This window comes from Artemia sp. Qi Xiang Cuo, chromosome 13, assembly GCF_049724085.1.
Source record: "Artemia sp. Qi Xiang Cuo chromosome 13, ASM4972408v1, whole genome shotgun sequence".
Classification (NCBI taxonomy): domain Eukaryota; kingdom Metazoa; phylum Arthropoda; class Branchiopoda; order Anostraca; family Artemiidae; genus Artemia; species Artemia sp. Qi Xiang Cuo.
Genome location: NC_142806.1, coordinates 10,050,644 through 10,069,482, shown reverse-complemented (window position 1 = coordinate 10,069,482; position 18,839 = coordinate 10,050,644). Strand labels below are relative to the sequence as shown.

The 18,839-nt window shown below is 34.3% G+C and overlaps 1 protein-coding gene across 3 annotated transcripts in view; it reads right to left on the bottom strand.

The window, feature by feature from the left end:
* Positions 1 to 18,839, bottom strand: part of LOC148944928 (uncharacterized) — an 87,504-nt gene that overhangs the window by 25,544 nt on the left and 43,121 nt on the right. For 2 of the 3 annotated variants that reach the window (XR_016142677.1, XM_089098562.1), the window contains exon 6: positions 9,606 to 9,776. The exons of the other annotated variant lie outside the window; for it this stretch is intronic. Coding sequence is in view for 1 of the 2 variants with exons in the window: in XM_089098562.1 (XP_088954688.1) it covers positions 9,606 to 9,776 (171 nt within the window). In the remaining variant the exon portion in view is untranslated. The remainder of the gene's footprint in view (positions 1 to 9,605; positions 9,777 to 18,839) is intronic. 3 annotated transcript variants of the gene reach the window in all.

The window sequence follows — 18,839 nt, the reverse complement described above, 5'->3', positions numbered from 1 at the left end:
CACATTCTGCGTGGAAAAAATTACAAAGGACAATGTAGGGCTATAACAGGAATATCAGCAACTTTACTGCCATTTGGACTAACAACACATAAGACCTTTGGCTTGAATGTTCCACTTTCCTCAGTTTCTGTTTCCTGCATAAGACGTGGTTTAAACAGAGCTTTAGAATTTGCTGAAGTAGATGTTTTTCTACTTGACGAAGCACCCATGGTTCCTAAGTATGGCTTACAAAATATGGAGCAATTGTTGCAGTCCATTGCAAATCCAAACCAACATTTTGGTGGGATAATTTGAATTGCTGGAGGTGATTTCTGACAGTGTTTACCAGTTCAACCCCGAAGCAACCGCCGTGAAACACTCGATTTATCAATAAAAAAAAGTCATCTTTGGAAGAATTTCAACATGTTTCCTTTGAAAAAAATATGCGGGTCGATCCTGAACAGGAAGCCTTTGCAAAGTACATCCTCGAACCGGGGAGTGGAAATCTTCTTGAAAATGAACTTAATGAAACTGAATTAGCGGAAGATATAATCTCCAGTGGCAATTTAATTGAGGAAGTATTCGGAGATTGTTTGTCTAAACAAAGTTTCGATTTAATGAAGGATCGCGTTATTTTAGCTTCAATCAACAAAGAAGTTAGTAAAATAAATGCGAAAATTGCCGATCGCCTTCAGGAGAATACAAATCGTATAAAAGTTATGATTCTGTAAGAGATAAAGAAAAAGGAGGAATTGAAATTGCTCCAGAATTCTTCAATTCAACTGAAACTTCAGATTTACCGCCACATGGCTTAATAATAAAGAAAAATACGATATTTATGCTTTTGCGTAACTTAGATATTTCAGAAGGGATGTGTAATGGAACTCGCCTTATTGTTACTGAATTACGTAACAACATAATTAAGATGAATATAATTACTGGGGAAAAATCAGGAAAATAAGTCTATATATCCCGAGTTACAGTGGACTCTAGTAAAGGTCAACTTGAATCTAATATTCAACAACATCAATTTCCAGTTTGACCCGCATTTGCCATGACTATACATAAGTCGCTGGTGCAAACTTTTGAGTTTGTTGACGCCGAACCTTAGTACTCCAGTTTTTAATCATGGAATGTTATACGTTGCATTTTCTCGCGTGAAGACAACGTAAATTGAAAGTTCAGCTACCACCTGAAAATGAACGAAGAACATATAACGACATGTGGAAGAAAGCCCTGGAAAATATCAACGAAAATTCTTATTGTTAGTGTGATATTTCTTTTTTTTTATCAATACCTACCATACCTTTGTTAAAAAAAAAATGACGTCACGTGATAAGAAGTGAAATTTGACAACATGGACCATCAATTAGGACAACACCAATACGGACAGCTAAAGCAAAGGCCATTGCTAAATTGTCTGAAGTAATCAAAATCCAAAAACGTATCAAAAATGTAAATGAAGAGCAAAGACACTGCCGGTTAGAAGTTAATCGAAAACGACAATTAGACCGTGATAGAAATGAAAATGAAGAGCATAGAAACACGTGGTTAAAAGGCATGCAACACCGAACAAGTGAGGGAGTCAGAAATGAAAATGAATAGCAGCCACTCAATAAAAATCAACCTGGACAGCAAGAATCCAAACGTGTCAAAATTAGAAATGATTGCAATGATGATTGGGTTTGGGATTTTGACATGCATAAGGACATCAATGCCTATCATACCTTTGTTCAAAAAAAAAAGGTTCGGCGATATGTATTTCATAATTAAGAAAGATAAGCCGAGGAGTAACAAAGCAAAAAAATTGAAAATAATGGCAATGATGATTGGGTTTTGGATTTTGACATGGATAAGGTCATCAATGCCTACTTATACCTTTGAAAATCAAAAATATGGACTGGATAAATCGTTCCTAATGACAAAAGACAAGCCCAGGCAAAAGTTAAAGGTTCAATAAAAAAAATGTAATTTTACAAAGGCCCCACTTCTAATTTAGGGTCCATTTGGACGTCATGACATCAAGAAAAGGCTTAAATTGTATACGTTTGGAAGACAAGCGACAGTCAAAATCTACATATAGAAGCCTGCCGCATGCCGAGTGCCGGAGCCCGGCGGCGAAGCCGCCATGCTCCCGGTACTATATATATGTATATATTAGTCTGAAGCATATATATATATATATATATATATATATATATATATATATATATATATATATATATATATATATATATATATATATATATATATATATATATATATATATATATATATATATATATATATATATATATACATACATATATATATATATATATATATATATATATATATATATATATATATATATATATATATATATATATATATATATATATATATATATATATATATATATATATATATATATATATATATATATATATATATATATATATATATATATATATATATATATATATATATATATATATATATATATATATATATATATATATATTTTTTTTTATATATATATATATATATATATATATATATATATATATATATATATATATATATATATATATATATATATATATATATCTTGTAATGGTATAGTTGTTCGTGTCTTGCAATATTAAGAAATCCACTACGTTATGAGACATTCCATAGTTTAAAGGATGTGCAAGGCCTTCTTCAAAAGCTTTATTGGGTCTAAAAAAGAATATTTGGCTATATGAAGGTGGTTCAAATTCACCTTCAGAGGTTTATGATGGATGTACCGCTTAATTTAGTTCGGTGATGTAATTGTCCAGTTACGTTGAAACTGAAAACATTACGACTCTTGATGGTTCGATCATCGCTTAAGTTAAATGTAGCTAAAGCTTAGTTCTGACAGAGCGCGAACAAAATTCGCTCTGCGATATTTCGCATCGCGCCGCTTTGCGGAATTCGCCAAGTAGTTCTCACAGTCCGCGAATTTCGTTACTAATGAGAAAATGCAGTTCAAAGGTAAAAGAAAGGAGACTCATCAGTGCTGCTGCAGCTTTATTTATGTTGTATATACAAGGGTAAGTAGAAATTAGATTAATAAGTTTTTCAATATCCATTTGTTTGTTTAGTTCTGGAGCGAATGACGAAAGCGTTGCGAATTTTTTCAACTTGAACTTGAAGCGCTGCGAAGCGAAGATTTCGATGAACGAAGCGTATTTTTTCCGCGGGGCGACACGAAATTCACTAGGCGATACGAAATTCGCGCTCTGTCAGAACTAAGCTTAAGGCAGCATAAGAGTTCAAATTGCGTATTTATATGTGGAAGTCTTTAGAGAGTAAGCGACCTCCTATAAAAGACCAATCCAGTTCATTTGGAAATTGTGGAGGTGGCAATGTCATTCTACCAAGCATGCTGCAACTTCGAAATAAATCCTCTTCGTTGGCGACTCTTTCCGCGGAAAAAAGGACTCCAGAGTGATATACAAGCCTGTAGGGTCCTAATAACGTTTAATTAACGCTCGCATAGTTTACTACATTTCTATTGCTTTGTTCATCATTTTTATTCTTGATTTGTTCCGATCCTTGTTGTGGTTTTTCTTGTAACCGTATATTTTCTTGTGCTTCACTTTCGTTTTTGACTCATTGTAATTGTCGCTGCAGCTTATATTTTCATCTTGTATTTCTTTGTTCTTCATTTTCTGATATTGTTACTTAAGAATTTTTTTCAATGCCTTTTACCTTAGCTGCTCAGATTGGTTTTGTCACATTTGATTGGCTTGGTTGCTCTATTTACCCATAAATTTAAATTTCTTAGGTATTTCTCTTGAGCATGTCTCATTTGATGGTTTAGTTTGTCCATTTCGAGTTTTTGGCAATTTACAGCAGTTAAGCAATTGACCATCCCCGTGCCTTCTAAAGACCAGATATAATTTGCACTTGACTGAAAACAAAGTAGATTTTAAATATTTTCCGTTTTTTAACTTAATTAAACACAAAATTCAATAAAAATTAAATTAAAAAACTTTAAGGAGCAAATATCAGTATATGTATATTAAACTGACAATCCATAATCATTTGTTTTTTTTTGTCACTAAAATGCAAGTTATCTCCTGGTCTTGAGCAAGCATCGGGATTGTTATGCTTATATGTTAATACTCATGTTCATTTTTACTGGTTTTGAGTTTGACTCGGTTATTTATTGTAATTTCTGTTGGTTTTGGATTTCATTTATTTATTGATGGCGATTTGTAATAGTTTTACGCTTGGAATTTTTTACTTTATTTCTACTCATTTTTAGTTTTTAGTCTGTTATCTAAATTTGATGTGTTTTATGCGATGGTCTCATGGGTATTTAGATCTTAGTCTTTACTTTTCTTTAAAAAACTAGTTTTGAAAAAAAAGTTTTTAAATTAATTTCTGATCGTTTTCTATTGACAAAGTCTTTTTATGAAAAAAAAATATATCTTTTCGGTTTTTTTTTCTATAAGAATTCACAGTTTGGCTAACTATTTGTATGTTGGAGAAAAAATTTCAACAATTATTAATCCTGATACTAATATTAAGCTATTGTTTAATTTTATAGCTCCTCAAAACGACATGAACATCAAAACTTAATACCATTACAAAACCCTCTATCTATGCTCTTTGACAACCTGGATACGCTGAAAATGTTTTTATTTATTTGACTTGCAAGAGCAGAAGTAGTAATAATAGCAGCCCGAAAGTTTCAACTTAATACTCCTGGACGTTCTAAATTTATCGCTGAGGTGGGTTATTTGCAACCATACACATGCCTTTTCATTTAGTTTTAAAGCATAATGTACCAATTGCAAAACTGTGGGGACTAATATCCCAAAGATTGCAGTTTTAGGCCAACCGTCAAGAGCACTGGTCGGCAAATTGCAACTCAAAAGCCGGATGTGGTTTCTTGGCTCCTTCAGTGTGGCTCTGGAAGAAATATTCACGGTAGGCGCAACAATATTTTCATTAAAAAAAACAAAACTTGGTAAGAAAAAAATTACATTTTATAACGACAAATTAAAATTCTTCTATAAATCAACAAAATGTATAATTTCTTGTTTAAGTTAAAATATAGATAGTATTACTTCTACTAAAAACTCACCACAGCACCAAGCCGCCTGAGGCCAACGCAGCTACACATGCTCCTTCTCCATCTTAATCTATTCGAAGCCTCCTCTTTACAACCTCCCAGGAAGTTCTCATTTCCTTTAAACCTTTCTTTATGACTTCTCCCACCCCAATCGCAGACGGCCTGCTTTCTGTTTAGCCCTAGACGGTTAGCCGAAAATGACGATCTTCGGCAATCTGTAATCCTTCATCAGCAGAACCTGCCCTAACCATCTCAACCTTTCTCTCATTATAGCCCTAGAAAGCCGAATTAAGCTAAGCTTTTTTTAGAGCCTACTGTTTGAAATGCGGTCAGTAAGCCGGATACCCAGAATAATCCGTAGTTAATTTCTCTGGAAAATATCTATCAAATATTCATCGGCTTTTCGGAGAGCCAATGCTTTCAGCACCATAATTGACCACTGTAATTACTGTAGCTTCCAATATTCTAATCTAGGTTTGCAGACTTATCTCCTTATTCTTCCAAATATTTTTTTTACTGTGAAAAAATAACACTTTGAGCCTTTACTATTTTACTTTTACCATATTCACTGCTCCCACCATCTTTATTAATAATTAATTAAAAAAAAAAACTTTCCAAAAAAAAGTTAATCAAGGAAAAGTAAAGGCCACTTTAAACTTAAGGTCATCAGATACAAATACCTTTTTAACCCGAAACGGACAGAAATTACTGTTAGAGAATGAATAAAACCCAAAACGAACAGAAATTAAATAAACATTCATAGCAAAAAAACATACAACAAGTAATAATATAAATGAATACAAAAATCTTAAAGCAAGTTATGCTTAAATTGAACATGCAAATCGAGCTTAAAACGAAACCAAAATATTTCTCTATTCAAGTTTAAACGAAATCCTAAACGAACAAAAATTCAATAAGCAATCAGTGCAAACAAACATACAATAGATACCAATGTAACTGAATAAATAAATCTTAAAACTAATTAAACATAATTTAAATATGCAAATCAAGCTTGAAACGAACAAAAATCACTACAAACAAGAGTTTGGTTAACGCCTCCTTCTCTGACTGTAAAAGTCTAAAACCTACTGCGTCATGGTGCTTTACTATAACGAATGGTATTACAAATATTTTCTTTTGTATTTAATATTGAAAATAAACATTAAAATTAGAGTAAAATTTTGAACTGATAAGCTTTCAGCAATTAATATCAAATACTCAGTGTAATTTATTAGTTACTTTTAAAATTGTTCAAGACCCCTAAAATTATCCCCTTCCTTAACTGTAAAAACCTAATGCCTACTACGTCATTGGTGCTTCACTGGAAACGAATTATATTACAAATATTTGCTTTTCCAGTTTTTACAGCTTTACATTGAAATAATATATAGAACAGACGGATCGTTTAACAACTAATTTCATTATATATCAAATATTCAATTTGATTTTGTTTATACTTTCCAGGACTGTTAAAGACACATACAGTTTTCAGTAAAGCACCATGACGCAATAGGTTTTAGACTTTTACAGTGAGAGAAGGAGGCGATACCCAAACCCTTGTTTGTAGTGACTTTTGTTGGTTTCAAGCTTGATTTGCATATTCAATTTAAGTTTCACTCGTTTTAAGATATATTTATTCATTTACATTAGCATCTATTTTATGTTTGTTTGCATTGATTTTTTATTTAATTTCTGTTCGTTTTAGGTTTCATTTATACTTCAATAGCAAAACATTTTTTTCGTTTTAAGCTTGATTTGCATATTCAATTTAAGTATAACTCGCTTTAAGTTTTATTTATTCATTTATATTATTACTTGTTGTTATTTTTTGGCTAAGATTGTTTATTTAATTTCTGTTCATTTGGAGTTTAATTTATTCTTTAATAGTAATTTCTGGTCGTTCCGAGTTTGAATTTTATCAGGTATTTGTATCTGATGATCTTAAGTTTAAAATAGCCTTTACTTTTCTTTGAAAAGCTTCTTTTTCGGAAAGCTTTTTTTTTAATTAATTTTTTTTCGTTTTTGATTGCAAAAACTTTCAAGTTTTTAAAAATATCTTATTTCAAAATCAAACGTTTATCAAAGCATCAAAACTATTATCAAAGTCACAATATCAAAGCAAAAAAACTTTTATTGTCTGATGTTTGAACTATTTTTACAAAACGACTATCTATAAATTTTTATCAAATGGGTTTGGGGAAAAGGGCGTAAGGGGGGGGGGGGGCTAATTGCCCTTCGATCTCTTTTGACTCTTTAAAAGTGAAATAGAACTTTCAGTTTCCAATCAAATGAACCCTCTCTGAAGTTAATAACGTGCCTCCCTCCTATAAGAACCATATATGCACCCAGGGCATAACTTACAACGCCTGTCCCCGGGCCCTGGGGGGTTGTGTCGACCCCGGAGTTTTAATATGTGATGTTTGAAACTATTTTTAACAAAATGGCCGCCTCAAAATTTTTATCGAATGGGTTTGGGGAAGAAAAAGACGTGGAGGGGGAGGGGCTAGTTGCCTTCCGATCTCTTTTGAATCTGAGAAAGTGAACTAGACTTTCTAATTTCAAATCAAATGAGCCCTCTCTGAACTTTATACGAGCATCTCTTTCAGAAGAACTATATACGGACATAACTTACAACGCCTGCACCATTGACACCGGAGTTTTTGTTATCTGACCTTTGAACTAGTTTAAACAATGGCTATCTCAAAATTTGTATCACATGGGTTTGGAAAAAGAAGGTGTGGGGGAGGGGGGGGCTAGTTTCCTCGGATCTCTTTTGACTCTTAAAAAGTGAACTCAAACTTTCAATTTCCAATCAAATGAGCACTCTCTGAAGTTTATACGAGCATCCCTTTCATAAGAACCATATATGCCGCAGGGCATATCTTACGACGCCTGCTCCCGGGCCCTGGAGGGTTGGGTCGACACCGGAGGTTTTGTTATCTGACTTTTGAACAATTTTTAACAAAATGGCTATCTCAAAATTTTTAAAGGGTGCATTTGGGGAAAAAAGCGTCGTGGGGGGGGGGGGGCTAGTTGCCCTCCAATCTCTTTTGACTCTAAAAAACTGAACTAGAACTTTAAATTTCCGAACAAATGATTCCTCTCTGAAGTTTTTACGAGCATCCTTTCCACAAGAACCATATATTCCCCCAGGGCATAACTTACAACGCCTGCACTCGGGCCCTTGGGGGCTGTGTCAGCCCCGAAGTTTTCATAATATGGTCTTTGAACTATTTTTTTTAATGTCTATCTCAAAGTTCTTATCGGATGGGTTTGAGGAAAAAAGGGCGTGGAGCAGGGCTAGGTTCCCTCTGATCTCTTTTTACTCTTAAAAAGTGAAGTAGAACTCTCAATTTTCAATCAAATGAGCCCTCTTTGAAGTTTTTTAGAGCATCCCTTCCATAAGAACCATATATGCCCCAAGGGCATAACTTACAACGCCTGCCCCCGGGCCCTGGAGTGTTGTGTCGACATCGGAGTATTTGTTATATGATCTTTGAAATATTTTTTAACAAAATGGCTATCTCAAAATTTTTATGATATACATTTGGTAAAAAAGCGCGTTGGGGAGGGGGGGGGCTGGTTACCCTCCAATGTCTTTTGACTTTTAAAAAGTGACCTAGAACTTTCAATTTCCAATCAAATTAGCCCTCTCTGAAGCTTATACGAGCATTTCTTCCACATAAGCACCATATATGCCCCAGGGCATAACTTACAACGCCCGCCCCCGGGCCGTTGGGGGTTATGTCGACACCGGAATTTTTGTTATGTGATCATTGAACTATTTCAAAGCAAATGGATGTCCCAAAATATTCATCGGATTCATTTGGAAAAAAAACGTGGGGGGTTAGTTACCCTCCGATCACTTTTGACTCTTAAAAAGGGCACTAGAACTCTCGATTTCCAATCGAATGAGCCCCCTTTGAAGTCTATACGACGACCCCTTCCACATGAATTGCCTCTGGGGAAAAAATATATCATAATAATAATAAAACATTGGAGCCATATACCAAAAGAAACCTTTCCATTTTTACTTATTCTTAGTCTTAGCGACTTGATCTTAATATTAATCTTCAAAAGTATTCTAGCACCCTGAACTCGCAAAACCTCTAAAAGTTCAGTCATTTTGCTCACACTTTTATCTATGATGCTTAAATCATCAGCATAGTGTAAGTCCATGAAATTTTTTCCTCCCCATTTGATTCCGTGTTCTCCCATAGAAAAATCCATCAAAATGAGCTATTTAAAAGGGGATAGAACACAGCCCTGCTTAACACCTGATTTAATACAAAACTACCTGCTAACCTCATTTGCTTATCTTAACCGCAGCAGTTTAAAACCTGTTTAGCATTTAGAACAATTAGACGAGACAAGAAAAAAATTCTGTCTTCGGATTAGTCTAAATTCATAGATTTTCATCCACTTGTCCATTCCAGTTTTTTTTTTTTTTTTTTTTTTTTTTTTTTTTTTTTTTTTTTTTTTTTAATATCCCATAATCCAATATATTTGATCCTATGAAAAACAAATTGAAATATACCTTGACTGTCGAAAGATGTGGTGCCTGATTCCTGGCTGTCAGGTTGAAGTTTACAAGGTCCTGAAAAGCCAGGAAAATTATCCAAAGGATCATCTTCACGTTTAGGAAACAAAAGAAGTTTTGGAACGCCAAAGACCTCCTCGTTGTGACTTGGTAAAGTGTCTTCACCTTCTAAACCATAATATAAGTAAAGCTGACATAACAAAATCAACAGTAAAGCTTACTAAAAAAATTGAACAAAATTTCTTTTTATTATACGTTAGTCACGAAAACTGAGAATAATGTCCCGCACAATAGCACTGTAAGTTTTTAGGCTCTGTGCAGTTTTAGTATTTGCCAGGATCACTTCGTATGGAAGAGATTGTGGTTGATACTTCGGAGGTGGCAAATTCAAACAGAGACAATTTTCGAGTGTCCTTTTTAAGAATCAAAGTCGTCAGCCGACCGCCCCTCTTATGCCCCTATTAGCTGTTTTTCAAACAGTTCGTGGTAACGAACTGTAAGAAAGGAGCGACCCGGCTCAATGGTAACCGAAACTCTAGAAATTGGGTTTTTGATACCAATATATACATCAAAAGAATCAGATTTCAATGCTGATTTCAAATATATATAATTTTCATCAAGTTTAGTGCTACCTATCAAAAGTTAAGCGCCTGAGAAAATTTGGCTGATTTTCAAAAAAAGGGGGAAAGACCCCCTAAAATTTATAGAGCCTTAATGAAAATCACACCATCATATTCAGCGTATTAGAGAACCCTACTGTAGAGGTTTCAAGCTCCTATCTACAAAAATGTGGAATTTTGCATTTTTGGCCAGAAGAAAGATCACGGATGAGTGTTAATTTGTTTTGTTTTCCAGGGGTGATCGTATTGACCAAGTTGTCCTAGAATACCGTGGGAGGGCTTATTGGAACGGAAATTAAAAGTTCTATTGTCCTTTTTAAGTGACCAAAAAATGGAGGACAACTAGGCCCCCTCCCACGCTTATTTTTTTCCCAAAGTCACCCGATCAAAATTTTGAGACAGCCATTTTGTTCAGCATGGTCGAAAATATGATAAATATGTCTTTTAGGATGACTTAATCCCCCGGAGTCCCCAGGAGGAGGGCTTAAAGTTATGAACTTTAACCAATGTTAACATATAGTATTGGTTATTGGGATGTATACAGAAGTTTTCTGGAGGGTTTTTTTCTGGTAGTGGGGGGGTGGTGGGTTATGTTGGAGGATCTGTCCATGAAGGAAGTTTTCATGGGGGAAGGGAAATTGCCATAAAGGGGGCACCGGAATTGCCAGCATTATTTATTGGTTTTTGGGAAGTATACAGACATTTTCAGTAAGGATTTTTTTTTTCCGTTTAATCTATTCTAATTAAACGGCCTTTGTGATTCAGGGGTTTGTGAATCAAAATTTGTTTTAACTTTTAACGTAAAGAGCGTGGTATTGACTATGGGGAGAACCTCCTCATATACGTAATAACATATACGTAATAAAAAAAACAATAAAAAAAACAAGCGATACGGCTCAATAGTAATCGAAACTTTTAAAAGCGGAATTTTGATGTCAATAAATGTATCAAAAGAATGTGTTTATAATTCTGATTCTAAATATATAAATTTTATTAAGTTTAGTATCACTTATCAAATGCTATGACTCTGAAAAGACTTACTTAATTTTTTAAAGAGGGGAGAAACATCCCCTACAAGTGAAAGAATTTTAATGAAAATCACACCGCCAGATTCAGTGTATCAGAAAACCGTATTACATAGTTTTCAATCTCACATCTGCAAAAATCTGCAACTTTGTATTTTTTGCCAGAAGAAAAATATACGAATATAGAAGTTAGTTACGTAAGTTAATTTGTAAATTACGTCATAACCAAATTTAGAGATATCCATTTAGCAAAAGAAAAGTAAAATTTTTATGTAAATTTTGTTTACTTATTCAATGACGGTGAACCAAAATAAAAGCTGCATTAACTAAAAACGATCAGAAATTAAATAAAAAAACAAATTTTTGAAACTGAAAGTAAGGAGCGACATTAAAACTTAAAACGAACAGAAATTATTCCGTATATGAAAGGGGCTGTCCCCTCCTCAACGCCTCGCTCTTTACGCTAAAGTTTTTTATTGTTTAAAAAAATAAAGTTGTGAGACAGAGTCAAACTTTAGCGTAAAGAGCGAGGCGTTGAGGAGGGACAGCCCTTTCATATACGGAATAATTTCTGTTCGTTTTAAGTTTTAATGTTGCTCCTTATTTTCAGTTTAAAAAACTTGTTTTTTTATTTAATCCTCAAAAGAAACCCAAGCAAAATTTTCGGCATAGCCATTTTGCTCAAAATTATAGAAAGTTCCTATCACTATGCCTATGCGTGCGAGATACCCAATCAGAGCCTTCGAACCAAGAGCTAAAAGTTATATAAATTGTCCAATGTTTACAAAAACTTTAATATACATACATTCACAACAGTGGCTCTGTTTCAGATCTGGATAACTGTGTATGCTCCCCTTCACTCTCTACTACTACTGTCTACATTGATGAAGAAGAAAAGGACTATGACCATTTGCCACTTAATTTGAATTTCGTTACTACAGCAGATTTGCCACTAGCTCCCCCATTTCCGAAATCGATATGGAATACAACAAGTGACTGTAATAATACTAATTGGGCTCTATATTTTGGTACTCTTAGTGCTTTATAATCTTCTACTAATGGGGCTTACCATCTTCTTTGTACCAGTGTTTTCCCTTCTGATGCCCACAGCACATTCAACTTCTATTATGGGTAAATACGGCACTATACTAAAAACTATATGTGCCTTGAATAATCTTCGAAAGTAGAAATAAAATAAAACTGAATGTTTGATATATAATACTATTAATTGTTAAAAGATCATCAGTCCAAGATTTTTTTCAATGTAATTTTATTTTCATTTTCAATGCTTCAATAACTGGAAAAGAAAATATTTGCAATATTATTCGTTTTCAGCGAAGCACCAATGACGTAGTAGACTTTAGACTTAAACAGTTAGGAAAAGGGGCAGTATCCATACTCTTGTTTGTAGTGGAACTATATTTGTCTTTACCAGTCTTGGCAAGAACTAATAAAATTAAACTCAATATTTGATATTTAATTACATTAATTGCTGAGAGCTCGTCAGTTCAAAATTTAACATTACTGTAATTTTTATGTTCATTTTCAATCTTGTAATAAGCGCAAAAGAAAACATTTGTAATATAATTCGTTTTCAGTGAAGCGCCAATGACGCGGTAGGTTTTCGATTTTTATAGTGAGGGAAGGAGGCAAAACCCAAACTCTTGTTTCTCGAGATTTTTGTTTGTTTCAAGCTTGATTTGCATATTTAATTTAAGTTTCACCCATTTTAAGATTCATATTAGTGCCTATTGTAAGTTTGTTTTCTATGATTGTTTATTTAATTTTTGTTTGTTTTAAGCTTGATTTTCATATTCAACCTAAGCTTTACTCATTTCAAGGTTTAATTATTCATTTATATTAATACCTGTTGTATGTTTTTTTTGCTATGAATCTTTATTTAATTTCTGTTCGTTTTGGGTTTCATTTATTCTTTAATAGTAATTTCTGGTCGTTTTGAGTTACTGTAGATTTCTATTTCTTCTGATCTCAAGTTTAATATGGCCTTTACTTTTCTTTAGAAAACTTCTTTTTCGATAAGTTATTATTTAATTAATTTCTGTTCTTTATTTTCAATGTTGTAATAAGTACAAAATAAATATCTGTAATATAATTCGTTTTAGTAAAGTGAAATACGCAGTAGACCTTATGCTTTTGCCGTTAGGAAAACGAGCAGTAGCTATACTCTTGTCTGTAGTGAAGAATATAGGTGTCTTAAACAGTTCTGGAAAGAGCTAATAAAATTAAACTAAATTCCTATGATTTTTGGAATAGAATATCTTAAATTAGTTTTTTGGTTGGGGGGAAGGGCATAGGGGGAGGACCAGGGATCAGCTCCCATTGTTGTTTGAATAAAATAGTAGTAATCAACATTATACTTCTGGACCTTGTATACACCTTTCCAAAGAGATTCAGAGCTCCCTCACCTTCCGGGCCAACCAGATATGTTTCTAGGCCAACCAGACATGGTCTTATACTTTTGAGGACTTGTCTTTCACTTTGATGAAGGACAAGTTTTTCTGACACAATTTACCGGATTTCTAATTCACGGTATACATGACCTTGTTTAGCTGCCAATATAATCAATTATTTTATTCCAGTTTTTCTAAACCAGTATTGTCTATAACTTAATTTACGTAGACAATGAATGATAGTAATTATTGTTTTGAATAATAGGAGTGTGAATGATTCTAATTAGTGATTGGATTGTATGACGATGGAGAAAAAAAGGATTAAACTGATTAACAGTTAAGGTAACCCCGAAGGGATTGTTAACTTAGGTAATTTGTTACTTGACCTAGCTTTACCTCTCCGATGTGGTCTGTATAATACACACGTAACGTTTGAAAAGTATTGTCAATTTAAAATAGGATCTAACGTTCCCTTCATTCCCCCATTTCTGAGAGGCAGGAGAGGGTAGGAGAGGGGGAGGGGGAGTCAATTTTGGAGATATAACAAGTACCATTCATTGCGATTGTAGCTCTATGTTGGCTCGTTTTAAATAATTCAGCTTGTCTATTCATTTGTGTTAAATAAAAATCTGGAATCTGGAAAATGAAAAAATAAGTATTTAAACAAAATGTAGGATGCTGCTAATTAAGGAATAGTAGACTGCACTCAGAATTGTTTGCATGAGGGGCCTGTCTGTGTCTCTTTGAGATGTTTGTATTTCTTGAGACTGTGTGTGTACCATGTGTCTATACGTCTCTTTGGACAGTTAGAGTCCTGTTTATCTGTTTGTGTGTCTCTGTTGGCTGTTTGTCTGTTTGGGAGACGTTTGTTTCCATGTGGGCTATTTGTTTATCCTGTGACGCGTTTTGTGTAAAATTGCTGGTTGCTTATAAGAGTGAAGTTAGTCTAGTTGTACTTATTGATTCTTAATTTGCTGTGTGTTTATATGTTTTCTGTTTTTGTCTTTTTTGGTCTTTGTTTGTATCTTTGGGCTTGTGTATCTTTGGGCTGTGTGTGTTTCTTTGGGCTATGTGTGTATATATTGGCTGTTTGAGTCATTTTTTTCTGTGTGTCTTTCTTTTGGCTGTTTGTGTCTCATAGGGGTCGTGTGTGTCACTTTGGGCTATGTGTGTCTCTTTGGGGCGGTTGAATCTTTTGGTCTGTCTGTGTCTGTATGGGTGTGTTGGGTATATTTTTGCTGTGTGGGTGTATCTTTGGGTGTTGTTTGTCTCTTCTGTCTGTGTGTGTCTCTTTATCCGTGGTATGTGTGTCTCTTTGGGCTGTGTGTGTCTCTTGAGGCTGTGTGTCTCTTTGGGCAGTTTGAATATATTTGTTCAGTCTGTGTCTCTTTTGGCTTTTTATGTCGTTTTGGGCTTTTTTTGTATCTGTTGGATGTGTGCATCTCTTAGGGCTGCGTGCATCTCTTTGAGCTGCATGTTTCTCTTGGGATGTTTTATTCATTTTTGTCTGTTTGTGTTTATTTTTGGTGTTTGTGTCTCTTAGAGAACACGTGTATCTCATTGGGCACTGCGCGTCTCTTTGGGGTGTTTGAATGTTTTTGGTATGTATGTGTCAGTATGGGTGTGTCTTTTGTCTTTTGGGTGTTTTTGGTTTTCTATTTTGGGTGTTCGTTTATATTATGCCTTTGTTTTTTTATATTTATACATTTTATATATATTTTGGGTGTGTGTGTCTCTGTATTCTGTGTGTATCTTTGTGCGGTTTGAATCTTTATGGTGTGTGTGTGTCTGTTTTGGCTGTTTGTGTCGTTTTGGGCTTTTTGGTATTTTGTGTCGTTTTGGGCTTTGTGTGTCTCTGTTGGATATGTTCGTCTCTTTGGGCCGCGTGCATCTCTTTGAGCTGTATGTGTCTCTTGGGATGTTTTAGTCATTTTGGTCTATGTGTGTTTCTTTTGGTTGTTTTTGTCTCTTATAGGACATGTGTGTCTCTTTGGTCACTGTGTGTCTCTTTGAGGTGTTTGAGTCTTTTTGGTATGTATGTATCTGTCTGTGCGTGTTTTTTATATTTTGGCTGTGTGTGTGTTTCTCTTTTGTAGTTTTTTGTATATTAGGACAGTGTGTATGTCTCTTTAGCCTGTGTGTGTCTCTTTGGGCTGTATGTGTCTCTTTAGGCTGTGTCTCTTTGGGCAGTTTGAATCTTTATGGTCTGTGTGTGCCTCTATTTGGCTGTTTGTGTCGTTTTGGGCTTTATGGCTTTTTGTGTCCTTTTGGGCTTTCTGTGTCTCTGTTGGATATGTGCGTCTCTTTGGGCCGCGTGCATCTCTTTGAGCTGTATGTGTCTCTTGGGATGTTTGAGTCATTTTGGTCTGTGTGTGTTTCTTTTGGCTGTTTGTGTCTCTTAGAGGCCATGTGTGTCTCTTTGGGCAATGTGTGTCTCTTTGGGGATGTTTGAATCTGTTTGGTATGTATGTGTCTGTATGGGCGTTTTTTTTATATTTGGGCGGTGTGTGTGTGTCTCTTTTGGCTTTGTGTGTATCTTCGGACTATGTGTATGTATATTTAGCCTGTGTGTGTCTCTTTGGGCTGTGTTTGTCTCTTTAGGCTGTGTGTATCTTTTGGCAGATTGAATCTGTATTGTCTGTGTGTGTCTCTTTTGGCTGTTTGTGCCGTTTTGGGCTTTCGGTGTCACTGTTGGCTATGTGCGTTTCTTTGGGGCCATTTACGTCTCATTTACCGGTATGTGTCGCTATATGCTCTGTGATTCTCTGTTGGATGTGTGTGTGTCTCTTTAATTTGTATGTGTCTCGTTGCAATGTGTGTCTTTTTGGGGTGTCTGAGTCTTTTTTGTGGGTCTTTGACTCTTTGGGGTTTTTGAGTTTTTGATGTCTCTGTGTGCCTCTGTGGTTTGTGTTTCTCTTTTGACTGTGTATGTATCTGTGAGCTGTTTTTGTCTCTTGTGGCTGTGTTTGTCTCTTTGGGCTGTGTGTCTCTTTGGGCTGTTTGAGTCTTTTTGGTCTGTTTGTGTCTCTCTTTGGGCTGTTTGAGTCTTTTTGGTCTGTGTTTGTCTCTTTGGGCTGTTTGTGTCTCTTTGGGCTGTGTGTGTTTCTTTAGGCTTGGTGCGTCTCTTTGGGATGTGTGTCTCGATTGACTGTTTGAATCTTTTTGATATGCGTTTGTCTCATCGGGCAGTTTGAGTCTTTTTTGGTCGGTGTTTTTCTCTTTGTGCGTTTTGGTTGTGTTATTTGTGGTTTTGTATATTTTTTCTATTTTTTTGTATTTGTTATGTTTGAGTCTTTTTGGTCTTTTTTTGTTTCTTTTGACTGTTTGTGTCTCTTAGGAGTCATGTGTGTCTCTTTGATGTATGTTTTTATCGTTTGGTGTTCTGAAAATGTTTTTTCTGGATTTATATCTTTTAGAGGTGTGAGTATCTTCGGGCTGTGTGTGTCTCTAAAGCCCGTTAGTGTCTCTTATTGCAGTTTGGGTTTATTTGTGCTTTGTGTTTATATGTGTGGTGATTAATTAACATTTCTCTTTGTATGTTTCTTTCGGCTGTTTGTGTCTCTTAGGAGCCATGTGTGTCTCTTTGAGCTTTTTTGGGGTGTCTGAGTCTTTTTGTTCTGTATTTGTCTCTTTGGGCTGTTTGAGTCTTTTAGGTCTGTGTTTGTCTCTTTGGGTTGTGTTTCTCTTTAGGCTGTCTGTGTCTCTTTGAGCTGTTTTTGTCTCTTGACGCTGTGTGTGTGTCTTCTGGATGTGTGTCTCTTTGGGGTGTTTGAGTCCTTTTGTTCTGTGTGTGTGTGTCTTTGGGTTGTTTGTTTCCGTTTGGTCTGCGTTTGTCTCTTAGGGCTCTTTGTGTCTTTTTGCACTGTGTTTGTTGCTTTTGGTTATGTTTATCTCTTTGGGCTCTGCGTCAATACGTTTAAACAATAAATATCTTTATGCTTAACCCGTCCTTATTTTTTAGAATAGTTCTATTGTAAGCAAGTAACAAACTCTTTCCTGAAGTCACCTCTTGGATACACAATGCAGAAACTTCATTTAAGAAATTATGAAAAAATTGTAAGTAAGTAAGTAACAAATTCTTTTTTAAAGTCACATCTTGGATACACAATACAGAAATTTCATTAAAGAAATTATGAAAAAATTGTAAGTAAGTAGAGTCTTTTTGGTCTGTGTTTGTCTCTTTGGGCTGTTTGTGTCTCTTTGGGCTGTGTGTGTTTCTTTGGGCTTTGTGCGTCTCTTTGTTCTGTGTGTCAATAAGTTTAATCAATAAATATCTTTAATATTAAAAAGTATTTATTCTTTAGAATAGTTCTATTGTAAGCAAGTAACAAACTCTTTCCTGAAGTCACCTCTTGGATACACAATGCAGAAACTTCATTTAAGAAACTATGAAAAAATTGTAAGTAAGTAAGTAACAAATTCTTTCTTGAAGTCACCTCTTGGACACAAACTCTTAATTGTTTTCATGACTTAGATATGCGATGTAGAAATTTAATTCAAGAAATTATGAAGAAATTCTCAGTAAGTAACAATTTCTTTCTTGATGTCAACTCTTGGATACACAATACGGAAATTTCATTCAAGAATTTTTGAAAATATTTGTAAGTAAGAAACAAACTCTTTTTTTATTTCACCTATTGGATATACAGTCCAGATACTTCATTCAAGAAATTATGAAAAAATCACAAGTAAGTAATTTTTTTTTTCTCTTTATCACAAACAATTTTCACTTAGCTATACGATATAGAAATTTAATTCATGAAATTATGACGAAATTCTCAGTAAATAACAATTTCTTTCTTTAAGTCAACTCATGGATACACAATATAGAAAATTCATTCAACAATTTCATGACTTAGATACACGATGTAGATATTTAATTCAAGAAATTAGGAAAAAATTAGCAGTAAGTAACAATTTCTTTCTTGAAGTCAACTCTTGGATACACAATACGGAAATTTCATTTAAGAAATTATGAAAAAATTGTAACCAAGTAACAAACTCTTTCCTGAAGGCACCTCTTGGATACACTATAAATAAACTTCATTTAAGAAACTATGAAAAAATTTTAAGTAAGTAACAAATTCTTTCTTGAAGTCACCTAATTCATACGCAGTGCAGAACCTTCATTAAAGAAAATTGTGAAAAAATTGTTAGCAAGTAAAGTAATATGGC